Genomic DNA, 25,031 nt, shown 5'->3' with positions numbered 1-25,031 from the left:
TCAAGCACTTCTGGAGTCCACAGACCTCATTGGTTTAGATTAGCCCACACTCATAAACACTATTAGTAGTTCAGATCTCTCTCAGGCTTTTTCTGTGTATGTTTGTATAACAGCTAGGTCTGCTGCACTGAGCTGATTTAAGATGAGTGTGAGAGCGTGGTCTGGTCTGGTGCAGTAACGTGAGCTTGTGTTCCTTGGGCTATTGGAGCACTGGGTTGTGTAAAGAGGTGAGACGACTTGGCACGTGTTTCTGACACAAATGACAAGGGACAGGACTCCTGTAAGGTTAAACAACCCCAGATCAAATTAACATTTTTAACTTAATGTTCAAGTTTGACAAGAGCTCTGTAAAACATCTTTGCGATTGGCTGGTACTGGGAAGCTGTCGAGCCAAAACAGCTCTGCTGAACTGAACTCCCCATAGCAGAAACAGCTTCTTTCGTACTTATTGTTATTAATACTTGCAGGAACATTAAGATGGAAGGGCAATAATTAGGAGTGTTAAATGGTTTGACTCTCATCGTTTTTTTCCCTGTGTTGACAGAACAGCGTATTCAGTACAACAATCGTGACCCACAGTTGAGTGCCGACTAATACAGGTCACTCCTTTGTGGATTAAGTTTAATACCTGTTTAATATATTCCCTCTCCGGCTAATTCTTTCCTGTCTCCCTGTTTTTGTGCCTCTGAATGGAAACATGCACAAAGCAGAAAGAAGAGTCATGAACTGGGGGGGATGTCTTAGAAAGAGAGAGAGATGGAGAGAGAGAGAGAGAGACAGAGAGAGAGAGACAGAGAGAGAGGGAGGAGTGGACATGCATGTGCGGACCTGCATGCGTGTGAGTGTGCTCGAACACGTGTGTTTGCGTGTACGTACGTCATGCGTGACGCTGGTAGGTGTTCAAACCAAAACAAAAGCTGGTATGGAAAATCAACTCAGGCCTTAACGAGTCCACTGGACCACGATGAGATGGTGTCGGCTTACAACTTCATCAGTATTTATTTGATCTGTGAAACACTATTGTTCTTTTGTTATACACACAGCGACCGTCTGACCTATGCCCTACAAAGGCTTTCTTTAGCACAATGTGGTGGTTGGCTCTGGTAAGCTAAACATTTAAACCTCCACTGACAACTCCTGTCATTTCTCCATACTTGCTTCACTGAGTTGGAAGTGGATTCCATGTCACTTCCTTTTAGTGTTACAGTACCACCACAGTGAGGCCTACTGCCACTGTAGCAATACTAGCACTCCTGTACCAGGAAAGGTTTGGAGGCCAGGTTTGCAGTGGTTTAAGTAAATAAAATAAATAAAAACTACATTTAAAATAAATAATAAAAGGAATGGATCTCTCATTATTATCTCGCTATTTCAGGTTTTGGAATCCAGCTAGAGAGGAAATAACGTGCATTGACCAGACATGACCTCGCTGTACGTTTGATTCTAGCCAACTGCTTGAATGTAAAAAGGGGGAAGTGAGGAAGCCAACTGGATCAAAGTGCATTGTGCTCACTGGAGATGTTGGGAATGTTCCTGCCCCGGGATTTAATGCAGTTCTACGAAGACACTTTCCCAAAGCGGGGGAGGCCATGAATGGAAATTAGGAGTGGACTTCTGTCATCACTTATCATCTTACCTTGCTTTTACACTGGTTACTAGTGTACACTGGACATTGTATATTGAACATAGGATTAGATAGCTTTGAGAGTTTGTTGGGTTATTTGTACTTATTTTTTACTTACATTAATATACATATTGTTTGTAAAAAATGTAAGTGCATTACATAGATCACGTACAATAAATTAGGATTTGTTCATTAAAGAATTTTTGATAGACTGTTAAGAAACTGCAGGAATAATAAAAAAAAAATCCTGCACGAAAATGTTAGAAATGTTTTTTTTCCTTCCCTCCCTAACGGGCACTCTGCCGCACACAAAGCTTTCGGCCTCTGCTAACACAAAGCCTGTGACTTCCGACACCTCACTTCCTGGTCACTGGCAGACACCCCTTCAGTGCCCATTGAAGAAGCCCTGAATCGGAACAATTATTCAGTTATTATGAGGGAACAATGGAGGCAGAGAGGAAGAAAATCCCCTTCAGGACTGTGAAACACTCTGTGACAGGAAGTATGAGATGAAGCTGTGGTCTGAAGGAAGGTGATGGACTACTAAGACGCTTGCTCCTAATGAAAAGACTGGTGCCCACAGCGTTCATCGATGCAGTCTAATGCAAACCTCTGCAGTCTATTTCTTTAACTTGCACATGCTTTTGGCAAGATTGTGCTGTAGCTTTCTTTAACTGGTACTATGACTTGTATTCTTTGTACTTCAACAATGCTAGGTATACTGCCAAAATATCTACTCAGTATTCCTTCAAGGGAAATAGAGCAGAGTAGGAATTAGGTTGTATGTTCAGGCCAGCAAAATGGAAATTAAAATAACTATCTTGCTGCATCTGTCCCAGGTCCTTTGCTCTGAAAGAAACTGGAATACAAATCACTGGAGTGTAATTACATTGGGGTTTTGGCATATTGTTTGAGTTGAATTACTACAGAATGTCCGGAGATTATTTCAACATATTCCTTTTATATTTTTGCAAAACTTACGGATCAGTGATCGCCAAAAGTGAATTGAACAGACAAATTATGAAAATCTTTGTGCAAATGTGTTTTTTCTCAAGGCGTGGAATTCGCACACGAGCTGAAAATCAATCTTTAATAAATATGGAATCACCCTCTAAAAACAAATTTTAGATTGTTGTTAAAGATTGAAACTTGTGGGTCTGTGCAGGTTGGTATCTTTCACACACTGATCCCTCATGGGATGTAACTGTAACACTGTGTGTATGACTGTGTTACACTGTGTGTATGACTGTGTTACACTGTGTGTATGACTGTGTGTTACACTGTGTGTATGACTGTGTGTTACACTGTGTGTTACACTGTGTGTATGACTGTGTTACACTGTGTGTGACTGTTACACTGTGTGTATGACTGTGTTACACTGTGTGTATGACTGTGTTACACTGTGTGTGACTGTTACACTGTGTGTATGACTGTGTTACACTGTGTGTATGACTGTTTTACACTGTGTGTATGACTGTGTGTTACACTGTGTGTATGGCTGTGTGTTACACTGTGTGTATGACTGTGTGTTACACTGTGTGTATGACTGTGTGTGACTTACACTGTGTGTATGACTGTGTTACACTGTGTGTATGACTGTGTTACACTGTGTGTGACTGTTACACTGTGTGTATGACTGTGTTACACTGTGTGTATGACTGTTTTACACTGTGTGTATGACTGTGTTACACTGTGTGTATGGCTGTGTGTTACACTGTGTGTATGACTGTGTGTTACACTGTGTGTATGACTGTGTTACACTGTGTGTGACTGTTACACTGTGTGTATGACTGTCATGTGTCTAGAAGGAGTTGTATTGTTCTGCTGTTGCGTTGATGAATTGAGTTTTCTGTTGAAGTGAGTTGGGTGGATGATGGATGATGATGGTGGTGGATGATGGTGGTGGTGGATGATGGTGGTGGTGGTGGAGGGGTGTTTTTTTGTTGAGAACTCTCCCCACCTCCCTCCCCCTCTCTGTCAATTACACAATTGATAAGAAATGTCACGATGACCTCAAGGCGTAATTGAATGAGGAAAAACCCTGGAATTAGCAGACCCAGCCGCCAAATGCTAATTGAGGGAATTAAAAGTGGGTGGTTGGTTTTGAGTATGAGGGTCAGTTGGTGAGAAAACAAACCTTTTGGAAAGAAAGACAACCCACTGTCTGAGCGCAGCGCTATGGAAAGTGACGGTCCAAGTGTTTGAAAAAGTCAACTTTAATACTATCAAAGAACGAACCAAGTGAACAATTGCTGTTTGTTTGTTTTTTTTCATCCATTTTTTCATGATGTGATATAAAATTCACAGTTGAAGTGATTCATGAGTAAAACCAAAAATAAAAAACACCTGGCATAAATATTCTGATTTAAGTGACAAGTTAACATTGAGGTGAAAAATAAATGCATAAAGTACAAACAACATCTGAAATTCAATTTCTATGATCCATTAATCAAAAAACTTGATAATGACATATTTACAAAAACAAGGCCAAGTTTGTGTCTTTTGCTCTGTACTGTATGACTCAGAGCAGGCTGCAGGGCATAGTTCAAATCAGCCACAACAGCAACAAAACAAATGAATTCCACTACATACATTTCTGTCATAATGATTGTTACGATACATAATGATTGCGACCAAGGCACGTCTTCAGTGTGTATTTGTGTGTTGTCTGTGCATGCAGTGAAATACCAATATGCTGTTGCCAGTAGTAAATGTGCGTTTTTATATGCAGATTTTGTTAAGTTTGTCGTCTACAATGTGTTCGTAACTGAGCTAGCTTGTGCCTAGCACCTAATACAGTGCACAGGGTCATAGACCACAGGTGTGTGTCTCACAGGAGCAAGGCTAGCCTAAGCCTAATTGTTTGTTGTCATGGAGATAGCTCTACCATCCCAAGCTTGTTGACCTCTAGGCTTGTCTTCTCTGACACAGAGCACACTCACTGGCTGCCATGTAACATTATACGAGACAAAAAAAAACACACACGCAAAAAAACTTTTGGTGCAATTCAATGATCCCTTCAATAATACATATTCAATATACAAGTAAAAAACAAATATACAAAACGAAACGTACGTCAAAACACAACACTATGAGCCTGTTATAGAAGTGGTCCTACAGATTCGTACACATATTTATATATATTTTCACACACACATCTATAGTTTAGACTACTTGTCTACTTTCTCAATGTTGTTGTTGTTGTTTATATTGTGGTTCAGGCCGTTTAAACTCAGGCTGTTTTCTTTCCTCAAGGCCCGGGGTGCCAGCTTCTTTCGGACAAACAGTTTCTGGAGGAACCTGTCGCTAATGCTGAAGGGAAAGTAGCTGTAGATGAAGTACATGAGACCCACGCCTGGGCCGGCGAAGTAGCGAACATGAGGCCGCGGGGAGAGGAGCGCCTCGGAGATGGTGTCAATCACAGGGCTGAGGTCTTCGTTGGCTGTCTTGGCGTAGCTGTGGAACAGATCCTTGGTCTCCTCCATATAATCCTCCCCGTATTCCTCCAGGAGGGAAGGACTCAGGTTCTGGACCAGGTGTTTGAACTGTTTCTCCCAGTATTCCTGGTTACTGGACTGACCTGAGAAAAGGGAGGGGGGGGGAGGGGAACGACACGGCAAAAATGTTCAGCTTTGATCTTCTCTTACGTAGCTAGCTGAGGCATGCTGCTCGTGCAGGATAGTGATATCGGTCTCTTTCTCTCCAGTCGTATTTCTCACTATGTGCTATTGTTTGTGTATGCCGTGGGATAATGCATCAACAATGGAGAATAAGTTACAGGGCTGAAGAGGAATGATGGGTTGGTGGGAAAAAGAAAAGTGTAAACAAAGTACAGGCACACTTTGTCCCGACATCTACTCTCTAATCCTCAGGGACTGCTTTTGGCCGGCCACAACTTTAAGTCAATGAGAGGAAAAAAGGCAGTTACAGAGAGGAGATGATGTGTCCTGTGATCCAAATATGTAAACAACAGTGGTTCAAACGCTCTGTTAAGCATCTCTTCTTACTTCGGATCCTCAGTAGTGCAAATCCGCTGGATCGAAATGTTCTTTTTCACGGTGGGGATGTTCAATGTTCAAGTGGTTTTCTGTTCCCTAACCGCTAATGGGTTGCATTACAGACAACACTTATTCTGTCCAGCAAAAGTCTAGACCACCACTCCCTTCAAGTGTCCACCCTCAAAGTATTGTGTGGATCCAGTTCACCAGCTACAGTTTAATGTGGGTGCAACCGCAAACCCACACTCCTTCCACTTGCCCTCTACCCCACCACCCCCATCTCCCCCTGCCCTCAACCCCATCACCCCCATCCCTCAACCCCATCTCCCCCTGTCCTCACCCCCCATCACCCCCATCCCTTAACCCCATCTCCCCCTGCCCTCACCCCCATCTCCCCCTGCCCTCACCCCCCATCACCCCCATCCCCCCCTCACCTGTCTTGTAGGAGGATGGCAGGATGGTGGAAACCTTGACCCCCCAGGGCTCCATCTCGTGTCGCAGGGTGTTGATGAAGAGGTTGAGGGCAGCCTTGGACGCTCCGTATGCCGCCAGGCATGGAAACGGCTGGTCTCCTACAAGCAAACACACCCTTAGTTAGAAGCTTGTCCTCAGGGGGAAAAGAGCACACTTGTATTTAGAATCCGTAGGATAGTCAAGGGTGTGCAGAAGGAATGGTAGCAATACCTACTCCTTTTCTTCATGCAAACAGTGCACTCACACCCTTTAACCTCTATTCATATAGACATTTTGCCTCGCTATTTAGTGCAGACTGCATCGCTCTTTCGAATAATTTCTAATACTTGAGCTGAACCTAACTGATCTTGCCTGGCACAGTTAAGCTATGGGATTACTTTGCAGTCAAGCAAATGCTCAAAGTACTTTAATGGATTACCAACACTATATCCAACCTAGGGAATGAGCCAACACCATTATATCATCCAGTGGGCCTTAGTTATCGTCTAGTGAATTTGGAGCAATACAAACTGTATATCAGTCATTTTTTTACATTTAATCACAGTTTTTATCCAATAAAGATTACCTGCTACTCAAAAAAGATTATGCCTGTTTATTGTTCTATGGTAACCGTAACTGCAATAAAAAAGAACACGATGTACATGGTCGGTATGCAACCTGTTATTATATGGTATCAAAATAATTCATCTGGCAACGCAGGTTTGACTGTAAAAAGATTTCCCTCCAAAAGAACTGTTCAAGCCCTGTAGCAGCACAGCTTGGCTCTGTTTCAACACCAGGAAGTGCTCTGGGGCGGTCTGAATCAACCCCATAACACGGGACGGCTACGGCTAGACACTCAGGAGAGAGACATCACCGACTAATATAAAGGAAACTTTGTTTACACTCTACTGGGAGCGAAGCAGTTTAGGAATAAAGACAGTAAGAGTGATGGTTGCAGAGATAAGAGGCAAGACACAGCACGTGCCAAGTTGAGGCTTCCCCCTCCAGCCTCTCATGAAAGGGAGGATAGGATCGGAGCCAGGTGGGAGCCTAATTGGCGATTGAGACTCTTAAAAATTTATGTTTTCGCCCTAAAGGCGTTTGCTGAATGAAAGACTTTAGGTGTGAATGGCTTTGATGTACGTCTCCTTGTATCCCAGAGTAGGATATAGTCCTCTGCTCTATCATCTCAGGATTTCAATAAAATACAGTCATGACCATGGGCGTATCTAGCCCTGTTTTTGAGCTGGAGCCCCCCCAAAAGTTTAATTAGCCCCCCGCCCCAAAAAAATAATAAAATAACATTTTAAATCGATTTTTTTTTTATTTCTCTTCCTAAAACCCACTAGAGGACACTATTTAAAAGGATATTTTCAACAAAAAAAATGGGGGAACATGCCCCCAGACCCCCCTAGTTTTGCTGGGTCACAGGAAAGATTATAGGTTTTATCTAGGGGCTCAGCCCCCCCAAAGGCCCCTGGTCATGGCAACATGAAACTCTTTTGCTGATTGCTGGCTTAAAAGACCAACACAAACTGAACTTTGGCAGCAGCCAAATGTTTTAGTTATGAAGTGTGCCCATACTGCAGTTCATGTTCATGCCTCACAGTTTTAAGATGATCTCAAGTCGTATTAATCAGTCACGGCAAAGTAAAGAAGAACCTTGTTTATGCCCATCTGCCTCCAATTCATAGTATGACGAGAGAAAGGAGGAAAAGGAGAGAAAGTGCTGATTAGGACTACAGAGTTGCTGCACATGCATGTTTCACTGAGGCCTGACAAAGTGATATCATCTGTTTGTGTAGCGTGTGTGTTTGCGTGAGCAATGTTGCAGGGGCATGGGTTTGTTTTCCAACATGGCAGGGACAAATCTTTTGAATAATTGAGGATGCGGTTGCCGTTATGTAATGCAATTTTCTTAATGGAAAGTGTGTGTGTATGTGTGTGTGTGTGTGTGTTGTGGGGGGGGCAGAATTGCCATTTTCAAAAAGCGGATTGGACACATCTGACACATGTATAATGAAACCTACATTCCTGCTGTGTGGTGTGTGTGTGTGACGGTGTGTGCGGTCACACGCTCACCCGCGGGGCTGGAGATGGTGATGATGCGTCCCTTGGCCTGGCGCAGGAGGGGGAGGAAGGTCTTGGTGACGAACAGAGTCCCAAAGAAATTGACCTCCATGCAGCCACGGAAGTTTGACAGCAGAGACAGCTCGGCATCGCCGAAGTTCACGCACACGCCGGCATTGTTCACCAGCCCCCAAAGACCTGCGAGGAGAGAGAGAGAGAGAGAGAGAGAGAGAGAGAGAGAGAGAGAGAGAGAGAGAGAGAGAGAGAGAGAGAGAGAGAGAGAGTAAATGAGACTAAATAAATGTGATGCTACACCATCCACTCCACGGTTTGAGTTAAGTGGCAAAACAATAACAGCTAACTGCTCTTGGCCGGGTTTCCCAGATTTGTTAAGAAGCTCTTAACGCTTCTAAGGAGGGTTCTAAGAGCGTTCTAGAGCGTTCGAGAGCGTTCTTAGAACACTCCTAAGAAGTTCTAGAGCGTTCTTAGAACTCTCCTAAGAAGCTCTAAGGGTTAAGAGCTTCTTAACGAACCTGGGAAACCCGGCCCTTTTCTGTTACCCAGGTGCATTTTCTTGCATGTTCCACAGAGGGGCAGTCTTTCTTGTTTGTAAAAATTCCTTGAGATGATACTCTGACATAAGGGACAATGTTTGTATTATCCGGCAAGGTTTTTCAACAATATTGCTATTTGTGCCTTTCAACACAACAATTTGGACAACCCCAAAACTATCACAGTAATACTAGCCTTGTAGAAGGTTTAGGTATCGAAGATCAACATATTGGCCAAGAGGACTGTTACGCAACTTCAACATTTCACAAGAAACATTTGATACATTTTAGTGGGGTATATTCGGGAAGATAAGCTGTCCAACATGTTTGATCCTGAACATTTATGTGGCATCTCGCAAATACGCACGCTGATGAAAACATGAGCGAAGATGGAGGCAGGCAGATGTAACATCTGAAAGAAAGGATAAGGTATCTACTCTTTTTATTTTGTTAGATAGCGAAACCGCTGGACAACTAAAAAGAATGCTGTGCAGTCAGGACGGCAGGTTTCGAGGTGTGTTTAGATCATCTTCCTTAAATCTTAAACTCCCCCTCTTTCTCGTTCTCTCTGATTTGTCTGCGAAACATCCCTTCTTAACCGTTTGAACTGTTAAAACGGCAGTTTGTTTCCTCTCACCCCCAGCAAAGGCTGTCATTTCAGTTCCCTGTGTGAGACCGAGGGGGGGGGTGACGTACAGGAGGAGAAACACTTAAAATGAGAAGGAACGTTCTGTCCCAAACTGGGGAAAGGAGGGATGCAGGGAGGGAGGGAAGGAGGGAGGGATGCATGTCAAGAGAAAAAACTCCCGAGAGGGAGATGAGGGAGAGAGAGAGAGAGAGGGCGGGGGTGGAGGGTTGGGTGAGAAAGATTGGGAAAGAGAGAGAAATATACAAAAACAGAGGTGAGGTGTAAGAAGATATTTCCCCCCCACCTCTGTTTACTGGCAGTGACAGTGGGGGAAAGTTGAGAAGTAGACGTTGCATGAGAACGCCTATTGCACCAACAAGACACTCTGAATCTGGAGGTTCCTGTACATGCCACCCAGAGAGATCCCTAACCTTTGGCCCATTTGATTGGCTTTAAAACCAGAACATAATTAGAACTGGGTGACAAATGGAGATTTAAACTCAAACCCACGGAAAACCCACATCAGTTTCTCCTTGGAACAGTTTTGTACGTATGGGTGACGTGATTGGTCGAAGACAAAAGACGACTGTCCTGGCAATACAGAGCGTATGTCAGTGAGATGATCGTGCTAAATCGTGTTATCAGGAAGCTCTTGAACCGACTGAAAAAAAGGCAGACAGAAGGTGTTGGAAGTCTCGACAGGTTATGCAAAAGAGGCATGCACAGATCAGAAGTGTTAGGGTATTTCCATCCTATATTTATAACTCTTGATCCATAAGGGCAGGACAACTGGTAATCCCCAACGGTTGAACGGGATTGGAAATGACGTGGGCTTGTTTTATACCTGAGTTTCCTCTTTTTAGAAGCTGTGACACATTTACATTTAGTCATTTAGCAGAGTCTCTTATCCAGAGCGACTTACAGTAAGTACAGGGACATTCCCCCCGAGGCAAGGAGGGTGAAGCGCCTTGCCCAAAGACACAACATCATTTCGCACGGCCGGGAATCGAACCGGCAACCCTCTGATTAAAAGCCTGATTCCCTAACCGCTCAGCCATCTGACCCCTTGGGCGCATTAAGATGATACCTTCAGAGTGATACCTACTGTTTGGTCTTTCTGTGTCAACAAGCCTCTTTAGTGTTCAGAGCTGTGCTTATGTGGCGCAGGGACGACTGTGCCATGTGAATACAAACACAGGTGGCCTAATCGTCTGACTGTTCCTCCGGGTCAATCTCTTTGGAGTTCATGTGTGTGTGTGTGTCTGTGTGACAATCTGCCATGTCAATCTAACTGTAAGTGTGTGTGTTGTGTGACCATTTAGATCAGTGACAACTAATAAAAATAACTGTACATCAAGCATCTAACATCTTATTCATGCATGTCCTATTTTGATACATAACCTAACAAGGTTAACTTGCACAATTTGTTTTGTTCCAGTTCATAAAAGTACATTAAAAGTGAAAAGATTCTGTGTATGAAATTGAATGCATCCACAATTTCTGACAGCAAAAACATTCAAACGCCCCTTCAAATTTGAACCCCTGAGCACATTTACATTTTTAGTCATTTAGCAGACACTCTTATCCAGAGCGACTTACAGTAAGTAGAGGGACATTCCCCCAGAGTCAAGTAGGGTGAAGTGCCTTGCCCAAGGACACAACGTCATTTGGCACGGCAGGGAATCGATCCGGCAACCTTCTGATTACTAGCCTGACTCCCTCACCGCTCAGCCATCTGACTCCCAGTTTAGGTTTTGAGCCCCTGAGCACATGGTCTTAGAAAAATGGGTTTTGGATGAGGGGCACTACTGATTGAAATATAATCAATCCCTACTCTCAGTCCTTCTGTAATTCTTAAAATAACCCTTTTCTTTTTACCCCCACTACTCTTCCATTCCTCAATTAGTGCAAAACCTGCAGACACTGTGGTGTGGGTAGGGTTCTGTGGCCAAGAGAAATTAAAGTGTGCCCTTGATCCACAGCCAAGCCCCACACAGCCCCAGTAGTGAGAGTAGATGAGTAAGTGAGCATGTGAGTGACCTTTCCCTCCGTCTTCTCTGATTACACCTCTGACACACACACAGTACGTGCCGGGCGCACACACACACACACCCACACCCACACCCACACCCACACACCCCCCCCCCCCCACACACACACCCACACACACACCCACACCCACACCCCCCCCCCACACACACACACACACACACACACACCCACACCCACCCACACACACACACACACACACACCCCCCCCACACACACACACACACACCATGTCCTTAGATGACATTTGCAATAGTAAACACAGACGTAGCCCAGCTCCTGGTAAAGCGGCCTCACATTATTACAGTGCGTTTGCCTTCTTGGTGTATTTTATGCCCCCCCTCCCCTCCCCCCCCCTCCCAAATTGGTCTTTTCTTCCCAAATCAGGAAAGAGTATTCACAGCCAAAGTAAACAGTCGAAAGGCACAAGCATAAACAAACATGTGCCTCAGGAATAATCTCAGCAGAAAATCTTTGTCCTCGTCTTTCAATGAGGGCATAAGATAGAATCCTGAGTGGAAATTAACTCTATACACCTTCAGGTTGTACCAATTATTTATAGTGTGTGTTTGTGGTTTGTCTGTGTGTGTGTGTGTGGTTTACAGATATGTTCTTGCACATGTGCCCATGCACATATGCTTGTTTACAACCCGCATGCCTGTGTACATGTTTGTTCCCCTGCATGCATTTTCTGGAAGGGTTGGACCAGGAGTTTGACATACCTCTGAGTCCCAGTTTAGCCTTTGTGTCCAGTAGGGCCTGCTGAACCTGCTGTGGCTGGGTGATGTCCACCTGGAGGAGGGTGAGGCGCGGGGAGCAGGTCCTCTTGAGGTCTCTGGCCCCCTCCCCGGACAGATCCAGCACTGTGGCGAACACTTCGAAACCCAGCTCGTCCAGATTCCGTGCGGCTGCATTCCCGAAGCCGGAGTCGCAACCTGGGGACAGAGAGACTCACTTAGTTAAAGGTATTTTTGTAGCGGGGGCAGACAAAACCGGTCCTCCTGGCAGCCAGGCGGCGCTGTTCTGGTCGGGTAGCAGTATTTAGTACATTTGTGTCTTGGAAAGTAATGCAATCATTCAAAAGCTCCAACAACAAACCACTCCATTTGCAAGTAATCACAGCATATACAAACAGCTATATATTCCTGCCATGAATATCTTGAATTGCAGAAGGTCACATTTTCATGGATCCTGTTTATTTGTAACTATTAAAAATTTGCCAATTCATTGGAAATGTGTGAAAAAGGGTTGTGAGCTATTCCCTAAAACACAATTTAAATGCACCACGGACAAATCCTGACTTGCAAGTCGTCCATGAACTATGGACCCAAATCAGTCATCATTTCCACTCTAACATTATAAATAAAGTTCAGCAGATCTTACATCACGCACAAAAGGTTCTGGTCCGAGCAAGTGCAATGTTCAACAAATGACACTAAAAAAATACCACATGCCAAAAGCACATAATCTCTTATCACATACAACATAAGAGGAAGGATCGAGTTGATAATGCAGATAAGACACGCTTCAACATCTACTAAACTCCATATAAAAATGAACGATTCATTCATGTCCAAGAGAGTACAAAGCTGATTGAAAAACTCTTTGGCTTGAATTAGAGAAGGGCAGCTGCTGAGATGATTTGTACCGACGTTTTAATGGTGTCTTTTACGGCCCACGGGAAACACAAACGGGAGATACCATTTTGGAATGTGGCGGGGGACATGAAACAGATGCCATGGGAAATAGAGCTGACTTTATTGTGGCATCCTATGAGATGAATGACCACCCTCACCCTGGTACGGCTCCTACCACGTACTCATTGGCTCACTATTAATGAATATTGATCCAAACATCTTTAGAGCACCCAGGACACTTCCCCAGTGCACGAGTTACCAAACTGTAAACATCCAGAGGTTAAAACACGAGTTTGCAATCATTCTTGTACTCCCGCTATCATAATCTGTAATCAAATACAAGGCACAGAGGAGCCCTTTGTACAGTACCACTTGGGGTAGTAAATGAATGGGTATCAAGGGTATCCTTTTTGGAGGGAAAGAATGCATTTGTTTCTGTCAGCTACACGACTCGTAATGTTGTCTCGGCCAGTGGCTCAAAAGAGATTAGATCGTTGGAACAACTGACGACTTCCAGAAGGATTTTGTGTTTGTGCATGCATGTACTGTAAGCAAGTATGTAAGAACTCAAATGTATTTACGTAATAAGTTATTATAAATGTACGTCTGCATGTGTGAATGTGAAATGACACTATTGTTCTCTGTCACCTTTCACCTGAATCTTGTTTCCAGCAGCGAACCCTAGAGATTCCTCCTCTCCTGTCTCTACTCCTCCTTCTATCTCTCCATCTCTCCCTTCCTCCTCCCTCCTCCTTCCATCTCTCCTTTCCTCCTCCCTCCTCCAATCTCTCCATCTCTCCCTCCCTCCTCCTTCTATCTCTCCATCTCTCCCTCCCTCCTCCTTCTAGCTCTCCATCTCTACCTTCCTCCTCCCTCCTCCTTCTAGCTCTCCATCTCTACCTTCCTCCTCCCTCCTCCTTCTAGCTCTCCATTCCTCCCTCGCTCAGAGACTGTCTAGGGACGTGCTTCTGACTCGCCTTATCTCTTCTAAGGAGGGGGATCCTTATCAGTTAGCTGGTTGTGTTCTATCATCTTGGAAAGAGAATAAACCCTCCCTACACACACACACACACACACACGCACACGCACACGCACACGCACACGCACACGCACACGCACACACACCCCTCCAGGACCCAACAAATGATTACTTGGTTACCCGTTACAATGTCTCTCTTTTAAAAATGTTAACCATGCACCTACAGTATTACACCAAACTAGATTACAATGTATTTCTACAGTTTTACATTATTTGACATGTCATAGCCCTCTCTATCCTGTCCTCTGTTTGCAGGTGTGTCTGTGTTTGAACATACATGTATTGGTTGTGCGTGCATACATCTTTTCACAGTTTAAACAACGTGTGTGAAACAAAGGGAAGGAGAGAGAGCTGGGTGAAGGATATATTTGGAGAAAGGTTCACTGTATCTTTCTGCTTGGGACTCAGAACTGGAATTTCTCCAAGGACATTGAGTAAAAGAGTGCGCCAGCGTCCTGGGCAGCGAACGGGAAGGGGTGGTTAAACACGACGTGGGCACTGCAGCGCTGAACAAACATGGACCACGTTGAGTGCCATGTTGACTTACCGTTGAAGAGCAGAACCGGGGTTCTGAGTACTCAGGTTTGAGGAATCTGGCTTCGTGGAATAACGACGCTGCAGAGAAGAGCTAACAAAAAATGTGTGTTTGTTCGCGCCTTTACTTTTATGTGCGCCTGATTTTATGTGTGTGTGACTTCTCGCCCACAAGAATATCTGAGTTTTCTGGCATGTTTGAACAACCGATAGGATGGGCTCTCTTTCTCTTTCTATCCAACTCGGCCTCAAGTTGACCCCTCAACTCCCCATCCGCTTGATGCAACTGAAAATACATCTCTGCTCTGTTGTTTGCCTTTGCCAGGGCCAAAAGCAGAAATAGTCTGTCACTTGTCCACCTCCTGTGAGATCGACTTATTGGGCAGGATGATCCTGTTGAAACCAAATGGGATCTTCATATTGACAGTGTCAGACCAAGATCTCTCAACGAGTGTGCCATGAGAGGCCCAGCAATGAGAGGTTCTGTTACGGAACGTGATCGTCACTTACTATATCGCTACACTTATTTTCCTAACTTTTCATTATTCATGCTGATGTTAGCCAAAGTCTGACACACACACATATTATACATACATTGTATTATATGTATTATACATATTGTACATTGTAAATTAATGTCTTATATTCGACGCTCGGTATACACAGAAGTATTGACCCCATGTGTCTGTGGCTTCATGCATACTGCATAACCACGCCTCTCATTCTCCTCTTCCACTTAGACCACACACACACATTCCCTCTTTCCCAGAATGCTGGAGTGTAGCGGGAGGGAGAAAGCAAGGAGGCGGCTCTCGTTACACTGGTTCTGAAGCCTGTGGCCTGGTCGACTTCTACTGCCTCTGAAACACATGTGAAGGGGGAGAGCCCCTACTGCAGCTGTCTCTCCCAAGTCCCATCCTATCACAGATGGAGGGATGGAGGAGGAGAGAGAGGGAGAGGGAGACGGAGACGGAGACGGAGACGGAGACGGAGAGGGAGAGGGAGAGGGAGAGGGAGAGGGAGAGGGGAGAGGGAGAGGGAGAGGGAGAGGGAGAGGGAGAGGGAGACGGAGAGGGAGAGGGAGAGGGAGAGGGAGAGAGGGAGAGGGAGAGGGGAGGCTGGTGTTCCACACTCTTCATCTCTTCCTCATACCCTACCTTTTTAAGGACACGAAGGCAGGCATATTTCACTGGGCCCCCAGGGAACATGAGAAGCCTTCAGTAGCTTCACGGCGTAGGGTTGCCGTTGGGAACGAGCGCTGATCCGAGAGGGGATATGTGGACTGGTTTCAGTCCGGAGGTTTGGGAGGGCCAGCGAATCATCCTTCTGAAGGAAGCACCGTTGTGCAACAGCTCGCTTTTTCGCTTAAAGAGGCCCCCCCGATCTGAAAAACAAGCAAGGCACCCTGCGGAGATGGTTGAGTGTCCGCTGTCAGGGGCAAGCATACGGAGGGAAGGCCACACATCTGTCTCTGGGTGACCATGGTCACCATGGTGACCATGGTGACCTTCACATGCCCTCCAACTTGGACCAGAAAGAATCTTGGGAGAGATGAGGAAGGGCAGGTACGTTTTGAGGCATTCAAAGTGAACGTGTGACGAAATGTCAAAAATAAGTACAATTTGCACGTCCTCAGTCGGTTCCTCCTTGCATGTAGTTGTCAAGTCCAGACACTGGCCAGATTAAGGGCTTCATCGGGTGGCCGCTTGTGACGCCACAGGCAGGGTGACCGAAGTGTGAAAACCATGAGGTCGTCATGGAATCCTGCCAACGCAACAGGCGGCAATCGGCCAAGAGTTTGGAGAAAGAGGGAGCGAGAGAGGGAAAGGGGGGGGGGGGTGAATAAAGCGAGAGAGTGTGAAATTACAAGCCCTGTCCTCAAACAACTCCTGGACAAATGGGGAGGGGCAGGTTGTCACAAGTTTATCTGCGATAGGAACCACCTGGGAGTTTCAGCGTTGCCTGAGGGGTTATTTACAGGGTGCGCGCTAGAAGAAAAAACTAATGTGTGTTCTATTTTGAAAGCATTCAAAGCAGACCATATGTCCTTTTGAGGACAAGAATGTCTTATTAGACTGAGAAATTTGTCAAGGGATGAGTGTGTTTAGGAAATCTCAGTATAAAAAAACGTCTGGGTAGAGCAGGCTTTTGTTTAATTCGCAGAACGGGAACACGATGTTTCGCTGACCAGCGTTAGCTAGCTACCGTAGCCTGGGCAGGGGTTTTCAAGCGGTGGGAAACCGGATGATGTCAGGGTTCTCGATGCACCCGTGAGAAAGACAATCTGCGCTTCTTGTCGACTCGTAAAAGGAGGTTGTTGTCCGTACCCAAGAACGGAGCAGGTCGAGGACAGTATGTTAACACATCCCTGCGTCTCAGCCTTCCACTCCTTTACGGTTCATGATACTGTTATATCAGCTGGGTTTCTCCAGTTGTCGGGACATCTCGGTTGTGCCACGCAGCTGTTATGAACCTTAAGATCTTCACGTGGGAAACATAGACACGGTGATATACCGTGTCTTTATTTCAATCAGGAGAGACCTGGATAGTGAAAGATATTTATTACAGCATAATAAATGTACTACAATGTTTGGAGCTTGGACCCCGCGGGGAATTATATAAATCAACGGGCGCCTGCCCAACGCCCGAAGAGAATCCCCCGCGGAGACCAGACACTAGTGATGTGTCGATCGTGAACGATTCGTTCATTTTGAACGAATCCTTATAAGGACTCGGGAGTAACGAGTCCTCTCAACGAGTGATTCGTTCATTTCCCGACTCGGTCTTTCTACGAGTCTTTGGATCATTTTTCACGTGACCTGCATAGGCTCTGTAGCTAGAGGAAACGAACGATTCGTTCCTTTCCCGACTCGGTCTTTCTACGAGTCTTTGGATCATTTTTCACGTGACCTGTACAGGCTGTAGCAAGAGGAAACGAACGATTCGTTCCTTTCCCGACTCGGTCTTTCTACGAGTCTTTGGATCATTTTTCACGTGACCTGCATAGGCTCTGTAGCTAGAGGAAACGAATGATTAGTTCCTTCCCCGACTCGGTCTTTCTACGAGTCTTTGGATCCTTTTTTCACGTGACCCGCATTGTATTTTTTAGTAGAGGAAACAGTTTCCTTATTCCCTTTCGCGTGGCCGCTGTTTTAGTAAGACGTGAATGAATGATATTCGCTCAAGTCATCATACTGACTGGTTTTGTTATTTTCACTTTACATTTACACTTACAGTTTAGTGCAGTGTAATTGTTTGACGTGATAATTAAATGCTAGTGTGATAATACATGACCAAATCATACAAACTCATGATACATTATTTTAATGCAGGAATTTATTTTGAAATAGTATTTGCTGGTGCACATGTCATGCACTAACCTACAGTGGACGTATAGGGGCTATACGTCCTTTGCAGTGGACGTATAGCCCCCAACCCCCCCCCCCCCCCCCCCCCCCCCTGAAATGAACAAATGACTCGAAAAAAGATTCGTTCATTTTACTGAACGAGATTCAAAGAACCGAATCAGTAAAAAGAACCGAACTTCCCATCACTACCAGACACTGGTGGCGGTGGCACATCCGACGACCAATCGAGTCGAAGAAGGAGACAGGAACCGGGTGGCGACGGGGTGGTGGAGGGTCGCGCACTTGATGGCATGAACGAACTACACAGGGAGAGAATCGTATTTAAAGGCACGGATCATATGACGCCATGTATTGTAGGCGGGAGCGCTAATCAACCTGAACCCCAGTGACCGCCCGACCCGGGAACGGGGGAAGGTAGGGCGTTCTTAGCGGGGGGAGTGAGTAGTGCATACTATGAATGCGCCCGAGTGCAGGGATCGGTCTTGCCTGACTGAACTTGCGCTATGCTTCATTAGTCACTGTTGGCCTAGAGTCTCTAAGGTCTACAGGCTCTGGCATCTCTGTAGTGTGTAAAAGTCTCTTGTAAATGTGGTTACATGTTAAAGGGAATTATTCTACATATTGGGGAAGAGTTGCATGGGGTATCGCCATCAATAAATTCCCTCAACCAGAACAGAAATTGCTGATGCAAGACAATTTTCCAACCACCTCCTAGGAAAATGGCCTTTCTTGTTTTAAGAGCCACTGAAGTCCAACTAGGGAAAGTCAAATTCATCCTTGGGAGAATTCCTCCTCTTGGGCAATATTTGGCTTCAAACTCTCAAACAAGCACATGTTTGAAAATGTACTTCAAGACTGTTCACAAATTGCCCACATGCAAAACACGATGGTAATACTCCATGCACAAATTTAAAGTACTTTCATTCCTCAGCTTGTTTTTTATCCTTGAACCTGCAAACTTCTGAGGGCTGGATGAGAAGGTGGAACGGAGAAATTGGTCAGTCAGCCTGTGTGTAACTTCAGAGACCTTCATCATAAAAGGAATGCCAGCTTTTTCTATTGTACTTCAGTTGGCTTTGTAAGAGGTTTAGAGAGTCCCCCCCCCCCCCCCCCCCCCCCTACACTTGTCTTAATGCCAGAATGACCCTTGAGTGGTTTATTGAAGCTTTGGGGGCAAACAATTAACCGAGTTGGACAGCTGCCCTGTCTTTCTGTTGAGGCGGCTTGACCATTTCAAAAATTTTATTTTAACATGTAGGTGTGATGCTAACAACTGTATGTCAGTCGTGCACTTTGGTAGTTCATTTTGTTGTGGACCATAGTAATTTTTATGATGCTTTTGTCCAGGTTAGTCGGGATTAAGAGATAAAGTTAGCAGCTAGCCAGTTGGGGGCACTAACTCTGTTGGCAGACTTGTCATTTCAGCCCAAAAGTACTTTGTTGTTAAGTCCAGAGTCTTTTAATTTGTGTGTGTGTGCATGCAGTATGTCTGTCCTGACTCTGTAAGTGTGTAAATAAGTGTGTGTTGGGGTGGGGGTGTCAGTGGCATGATATGTGAAAAAAAAAGAGATTAGGTTTAACTGACTGTTGGCGGATTTAAGTTTGTTACCATGCCACTAGACGGATTCTCTGTGGGGATGCCGGGCCAGTATGGTCTGCGGTGAGTTTGGATATTTGTCTCAGTATAACTTGACCTCATACAGTATATGATTAATCTGGCACAGAGCCCTCACCCATAAGGTAGAGCTGAAAAATTAAGTTCAAACATCAAGTTTAAACATCAACATTTTACATTTGGTCGAAAACAAGGTTGCTTTGGAGACCAGTGATAATATTTACCCTTATTTTTAGACCTTGTATTAAAGTAACCTCTTTCAACTTCCCTCAGCGAGTTTGTTATCTCAGTCAGCATAATAGCAGTTAGGAATGAATATGTGTGCCAGCTTGTGCCAAGGCCGGCAAGATAAGGCATTATTTGGCCAACAGTTCACAGTGTTGACATACAAACTATTCAAGCGAGGAGAGGGACCATGGTTGGTGTTACTCCTAGAAGTGTTACTGTGTGTAACTTAAAATCACTCAAGTTATCTCAGTCAGGGTTGACAAATCAAATGAATTATTTCCTTTTGAGTGTTAGGGTTGTTGATGGTAATGTACTTTACAAGTTCAGAAGAAACAAAATGTTTACTTACTGACTTAAAACAAACAAATAAACCATACCTTTAAGAAGGAAGAGGAGGATAGAAAATGTTTGGGGTAAGAGAATCGCTACATGCATGGGATAAAGTTCATACGCACACATGCACAAAAGCATCCATGCATTTATGAAGTAACAAAATGAATCAAAAAAATTTGATCATTATCTTTCTTACTCTCTCTCTCTCATTCAATATCTCCCTAATCTCTCTCCCTTTCTGTGTCCCACACTCATGCACAATCACACTCCGGCGTACACTGACACTGATTATAAAGGTCCCTTGGCACAATCTAGACATAACATGACAAAGGTCTGATGTAATCATATAGATCTCAGCAGTGGATTAGTTCACTGATCAGTTGAGCCCCTTAAATCACTTGGACGTTTACAATAATTGATTATTGCACAATCTTGCAAAATGCGATTAATACTACAGATTTAAATAGCGCCTGACTGAGATATACATAATATTTTAACGTTTAACATTATGCAATTAGTGTTATAGTGTAGAGTCTTGATAGCCAGCTATTTGCTGAATGCCAAGTGACTAGTGCATGACAAAGCATTTATTTAACGGAGTAGTCTCTCTCCCTCCCTCTCTCTCCCCTTTTCTTTAGCTTTTAACTCAGAAAACTGGGACATATCTAATCAGGGACAATTATTGTCAGGCTCTTTGAACGATACCCTGTTGAACCGGGACAAACACAGCCGGTGATCCTCGTACAATCTCAGGGCAGAACAGGATACACACAGAACGTTCATATGGAAATGTACTCTACACCGTGTGAACTCAAGCTACCCAGCACTTTGATCATGATAAGACTTGGAAGCGAAAGTTTCTTAAGTGTCAGCTTTAGGGTACAGGTGCTTACGCGTCTTAACATAGCTAAGAACACGAACGAGGCTGAACACAAATAAAGAGTTTGTGACATCTTTAGCTTTAAAATCTAGGAAATGTTGCACTTGCGATAACTTTATAATAGAAAGAATCCAAACAGAGACATTTATATTTCTAAAACCACACAGAGGAAGGGAGAGATACACAACAAAGATTGAGAGTGAGATAAACACACAAGCAGATTCAGACCGGAGGCCAAGATAAGCATTCCACAAGAATAACCTCACCAAAACTTGTTAGTCAAAAGGAAGGTTTGCCTTACCTGTGATGAACACAACCTTGCCCTCGGCAGGCAGAGCGGGCATCGGGGCAGTCCTGACAGAGTAGAGGCAGCAGGCGAGGCAGAGGGCAGCCAGTACCAGGACCGCGGGCATGCAGAAGGACCACAGCCTCTCCACCAGCACCGTGGCGCTGAGCCAGGCCACCAGCGTTGGTACCGCGCTGATGTGGGATGCCAGCACTTTTTTGATGGCTCCGCCGACAAACATAGACATCACTCCCATGTAAAGCCAGAAGGGCAGCGCATAGTCTTCCATGGTAACGCACAGACTGCAGGAGAGGGAGACGTCAGGAGAGGGAGACTGCAGGAAAAGAAGACCAGGTGTTGGAAGAGGCTCTTCCAAAAAGGTTCTTGCAACCAACTCTCTTCTTCTTCTTCTTCTGTGTGTGGCTTTCTCCTCTTGTTTTGTTGCTCTCTGTCACAGAGTGGAAGGTGTCTGGAACAGACCAGTAACAATGTGCCTCTCTCTCTCTCTCTCTCTTGCTCACACACGCATAAGCACACACTCACAGACACATAGGCACTGTAACACCCAACACACTGCACACCTACTCGTGGAGGAGGAAGAGTGGAGGTTAGTACAGTACACAGGGCTCTGCTCTCTCTCTCAAGTGTATATATAGAGCAAGCTGCTGGGGAGGGGAGGGACTATGGAGGGAGAGATCTAATCTGTGCCCAATGGCCAAAGTTTTACAGCAGTTTAGAGTAGCAGAGGCAGTAACCCCCTCGCCCCCCCCCCCCCCTCAAATACAACCGCCTCTCAGGCTACCCCACCCCTCTCTTTCTCTCTATTCCTCCCCCTCTCTTTTCCCCTAATTGTTGATAATTCCCTCTTGGAGTGTGTGTGTGTGTGTGTCCTCCTTTTCACAACTCCTGTCTCTCTTTTTCACTCGTTTCTCTCTCCCGTCCTCTCCACAGTTCCCCCTAATTGTCGGAAACTAGATGAGAATTGTGTGTGTGTGTGTTTGCGTGGGAGGTGTGTGTGTGCTGAATGAAAGCTATAAATATAATGGCTCCACTCAAGCAGTTATCCCAGAGCAATTAGCCGCCACCCAGGGCATGTATATACTGTAAACTATACAGGACCCTATTGTGTAGGGGTGCAGGGGGCAAACACTGGCCGTTGAACTGAACCTATCAGAGTGGGAGGACATTGTCTGGAGGGGTTCACACCATGTTCGGGGCAGCTTGTACAAACCCCCCTGTTCAAATCCATCCTCTCTCACACAACGTCAGCCCCCTCCTCCACTCACACACAGCACAAAAGGTGCCCGTCTGGCCTATGAAGCAGTTCATCAACCACCCCGCCCTTGACCACAGATTCAGCACAGGAACAAGGTCAAAGGAGAGGGCAGAGAGGGCAGTGAGCACTGTGTCACCAAGGCTCTGAGCGAGACTTCTTCAGGTCAGGTGTTAAAGCCAGCATAGAGTCGACCTCAGAGGTACTTGTTGCTGTTCAGTGTCTGTGTGTTTTGAACACGTATTCCTCCCTGTACGCACCCTCTTAACCCCTTTCTGCATAGTCCTCTTGATCTTGAAATGGGGGAGGGAGTGGGAGGGAGGGAGGGAAGGGAGAGAAGAAAGGCAGTTGGAGCAATTTTTTTATCAGGTGTGTCGTTTCATGCTTGATTTACACAATCCCTAACAACATCGTAATCTCTCCCCACTTTCTCTTCTGCACCTCTAACACCAACAAGTGGCATTAGTATGTATATCGTTTCCACTTGATTTTTGTTTGCGCCGAGTAACAACGTTGTTGCTGTTAATTACTGCGCTGAGAAGCTACTTACACGGCGGTCACGATCAAAGGAAGCTTTGGCGTTGTGCGGCAACCACTGGCAGTTCCTCAGAAACAAGACGATGGACGCCTTTCCTGTTCAGAGGCCGAGCACGTCATCTGACAGGACTCTGGTCGACCCCTTGACCCAGAACAACCGACACAGGTCAGCGCCCAAGAGCAGACCAGACTGAGAACTCACCGATGCATTAGTAACGGAATTAGGAGGGAGTGGCAATGCTGGTATTAGCAACTCAAGCTTGACCTCTGACTCATTAAGTATGATGTGAACTTTCCACAGCCTCTCATATCCATCGGAACATGGAGATGGATGGAAGTCAAAGAGAAGCTAGGGATTTCAGGGGATGTGATTAGGACCTGCAACCTGATTAGGACTTACTGAGAAGAGGGGAAGGGGGGGGTGAAAGGTCACATTAATGCACTAACCCCCTTTTCTCGTAATCGCGTCACGCCGCTGAAGAGCGACAACCGGACGTTGCAGACGGGAACAGGAGGAACAATGTGGGCTTGGTCTCACATGTCCGACCTGCCCTCTCCCTCACTGCTGATCTGGTGTGATCTTCTCTGGTCGCCACCTGGCAGAGGGGGGACGTCCGTTCAGCTTAAAGGCTAAAACACAGATAGAGAGTTCAACTGCATGTGTGATCCTACAGGATGGCGTTGGTCCTTGCCCATTCCACGCTGGATTTGACACGGCATGGCACTGCCCAGTGGAACGGCTCTGTTTCCATTGCCAGCGCGTCGAGCGGAGCACTGCACAACAAAGGCCGTCTCTGACAGCCGTCGCTTTTCAGCCTGACAATACTGAAAGGAGACTCGGGTCCAGCCAAGCCAATGACACTGATTAAGTTGTGGCTGGCACAGGGGAAATGCACAACAGTCCCTGACCACTTTAACAGCTCCAGGAATTCACATAACCGTTATTTCTAAGAACTGGACACTGAGGCCATTGAAGATGTTTTTGTGATTATATCCAGAAACATCACTAGGCACCGTTTTCGTTAATCTGACTGATTGAACATGCAGTACCCAGACTGGTCCCTAGAGGAAGACAATGGGAGCCCTGCAAATTGGGAACGCAAGTTTCTTCATGAATAATAACATCATGTTTAGAGACATTCAATTAGTGTTTCTCTCCAATAATATTCCTTGATGGGGCCCAAAATACTGTACAGTATGCAATGTATAACTAATACATAACCAACTAGCTAGAATACCAGACTGAAATGTCTTCATACATAAAAGGTGCGAAAGTGATTTAATTACATTTTGGATCTGACCACCTACTATTTTGATTTGCATCATTTTATGATGGGCAATTGAAATCCTATGAATGTTATCAATATCACAGTCATCGTTTCAGCACTGGAGTGAATGAGAGTGAGACTGTGGGTCCTTCAGTGTACGCCGTTAAACAGCGTGAACCTGGGAGAAACACTGTCTGACCAAGTCATCTAAACAGGCTTAGCTTAAAATATCCGATTTTATTTGTATAGCCCTTTTTACAAGCAATGTCACAAAGGGCTTCACATTATGCCCATTGAACTGCACCTAAATCAACCCAAGACCCTCAAGGAAGACAAGGAAAGACTCCCAGGAAAACTATGGAAGAAATGAGAAGTTCAGTGAAGGATCCTCTCCTCCGGTAGCCAATCGCAAATCTCTGACGAGTGCTGCAACGTAAGTCTCTCTATGATTGGTTGTCTGACATTGACTCAGTCGTCAAGGATACCCAAGCCTCTCTTCATGGGTTCCGCCACCGTGACAAAAGTTCTATACATCGTATGACGTCCTGGCATCCCACCGCAAAATCGTAATTTTCTTCAACTGTCTCCCAACATGTACACAGAGTCAGCGGACCGTGTAAGCCAGGATCTCACAGGTCTTCAGCGCTCGAGACGTTC

At 45.3% G+C, this 25,031-nt stretch overlaps 1 protein-coding gene across 1 annotated transcript; it reads right to left on the bottom strand.

Moving 5' to 3' along the window:
• Positions 1-3,822: 3,822 nt before the first annotated feature.
• hsd11b2 (hydroxysteroid (11-beta) dehydrogenase 2) lies at positions 3,823-21,888 on the bottom strand. The gene is made up of 5 exons (XM_047050923.1): positions 21,312-21,888; positions 12,099-12,311; positions 8,161-8,346; positions 6,057-6,194; positions 3,823-5,204 (listed from the first exon to the last, which is right to left on the bottom strand). The coding sequence occupies exons 1-5, from the start codon at positions 21,583-21,585 to the stop codon at positions 4,795-4,797; spliced, it is 1,221 nt and encodes a 406-aa protein (XP_046906879.1). The 5' UTR covers positions 21,586-21,888; the 3' UTR covers positions 3,823-4,794.
• Positions 21,889-25,031: the final 3,143 nt, after the last annotated feature.

Source organism: Hypomesus transpacificus, unplaced genomic scaffold (assembly GCF_021917145.1).
Source record: "Hypomesus transpacificus isolate Combined female unplaced genomic scaffold, fHypTra1 scaffold_132, whole genome shotgun sequence".
NCBI classification, from domain to species: domain Eukaryota; kingdom Metazoa; phylum Chordata; class Actinopteri; order Osmeriformes; family Osmeridae; genus Hypomesus; species Hypomesus transpacificus.
This window is presented reverse-complemented; position numbering and strand designations above follow the sequence as displayed.

Excerpts from the sequence above, each read along its gene's own strand:
- hsd11b2 (XM_047050923.1), bottom strand. The coding sequence starts at position 21,585 with ATGGAAGACTATGCGCTGCCCTTCTGGCTTTACATGGGAGTGATGTCT. Across the intron at positions 12,312-21,311 it reads CAAGGTTGTGTTCATCACAG|GTTGCGACTCCGGCTTCGGG; the intron begins GTAAGGCAAACC and ends CTCTGTCCCCAG. Across the intron at positions 5,205-6,056 it reads GCCATCCTCCTACAAGACAG|GTCAGTCCAGTAACCAGGAA; the intron begins GTGAGGGGGGGA and ends CCCTTTTCTCAG.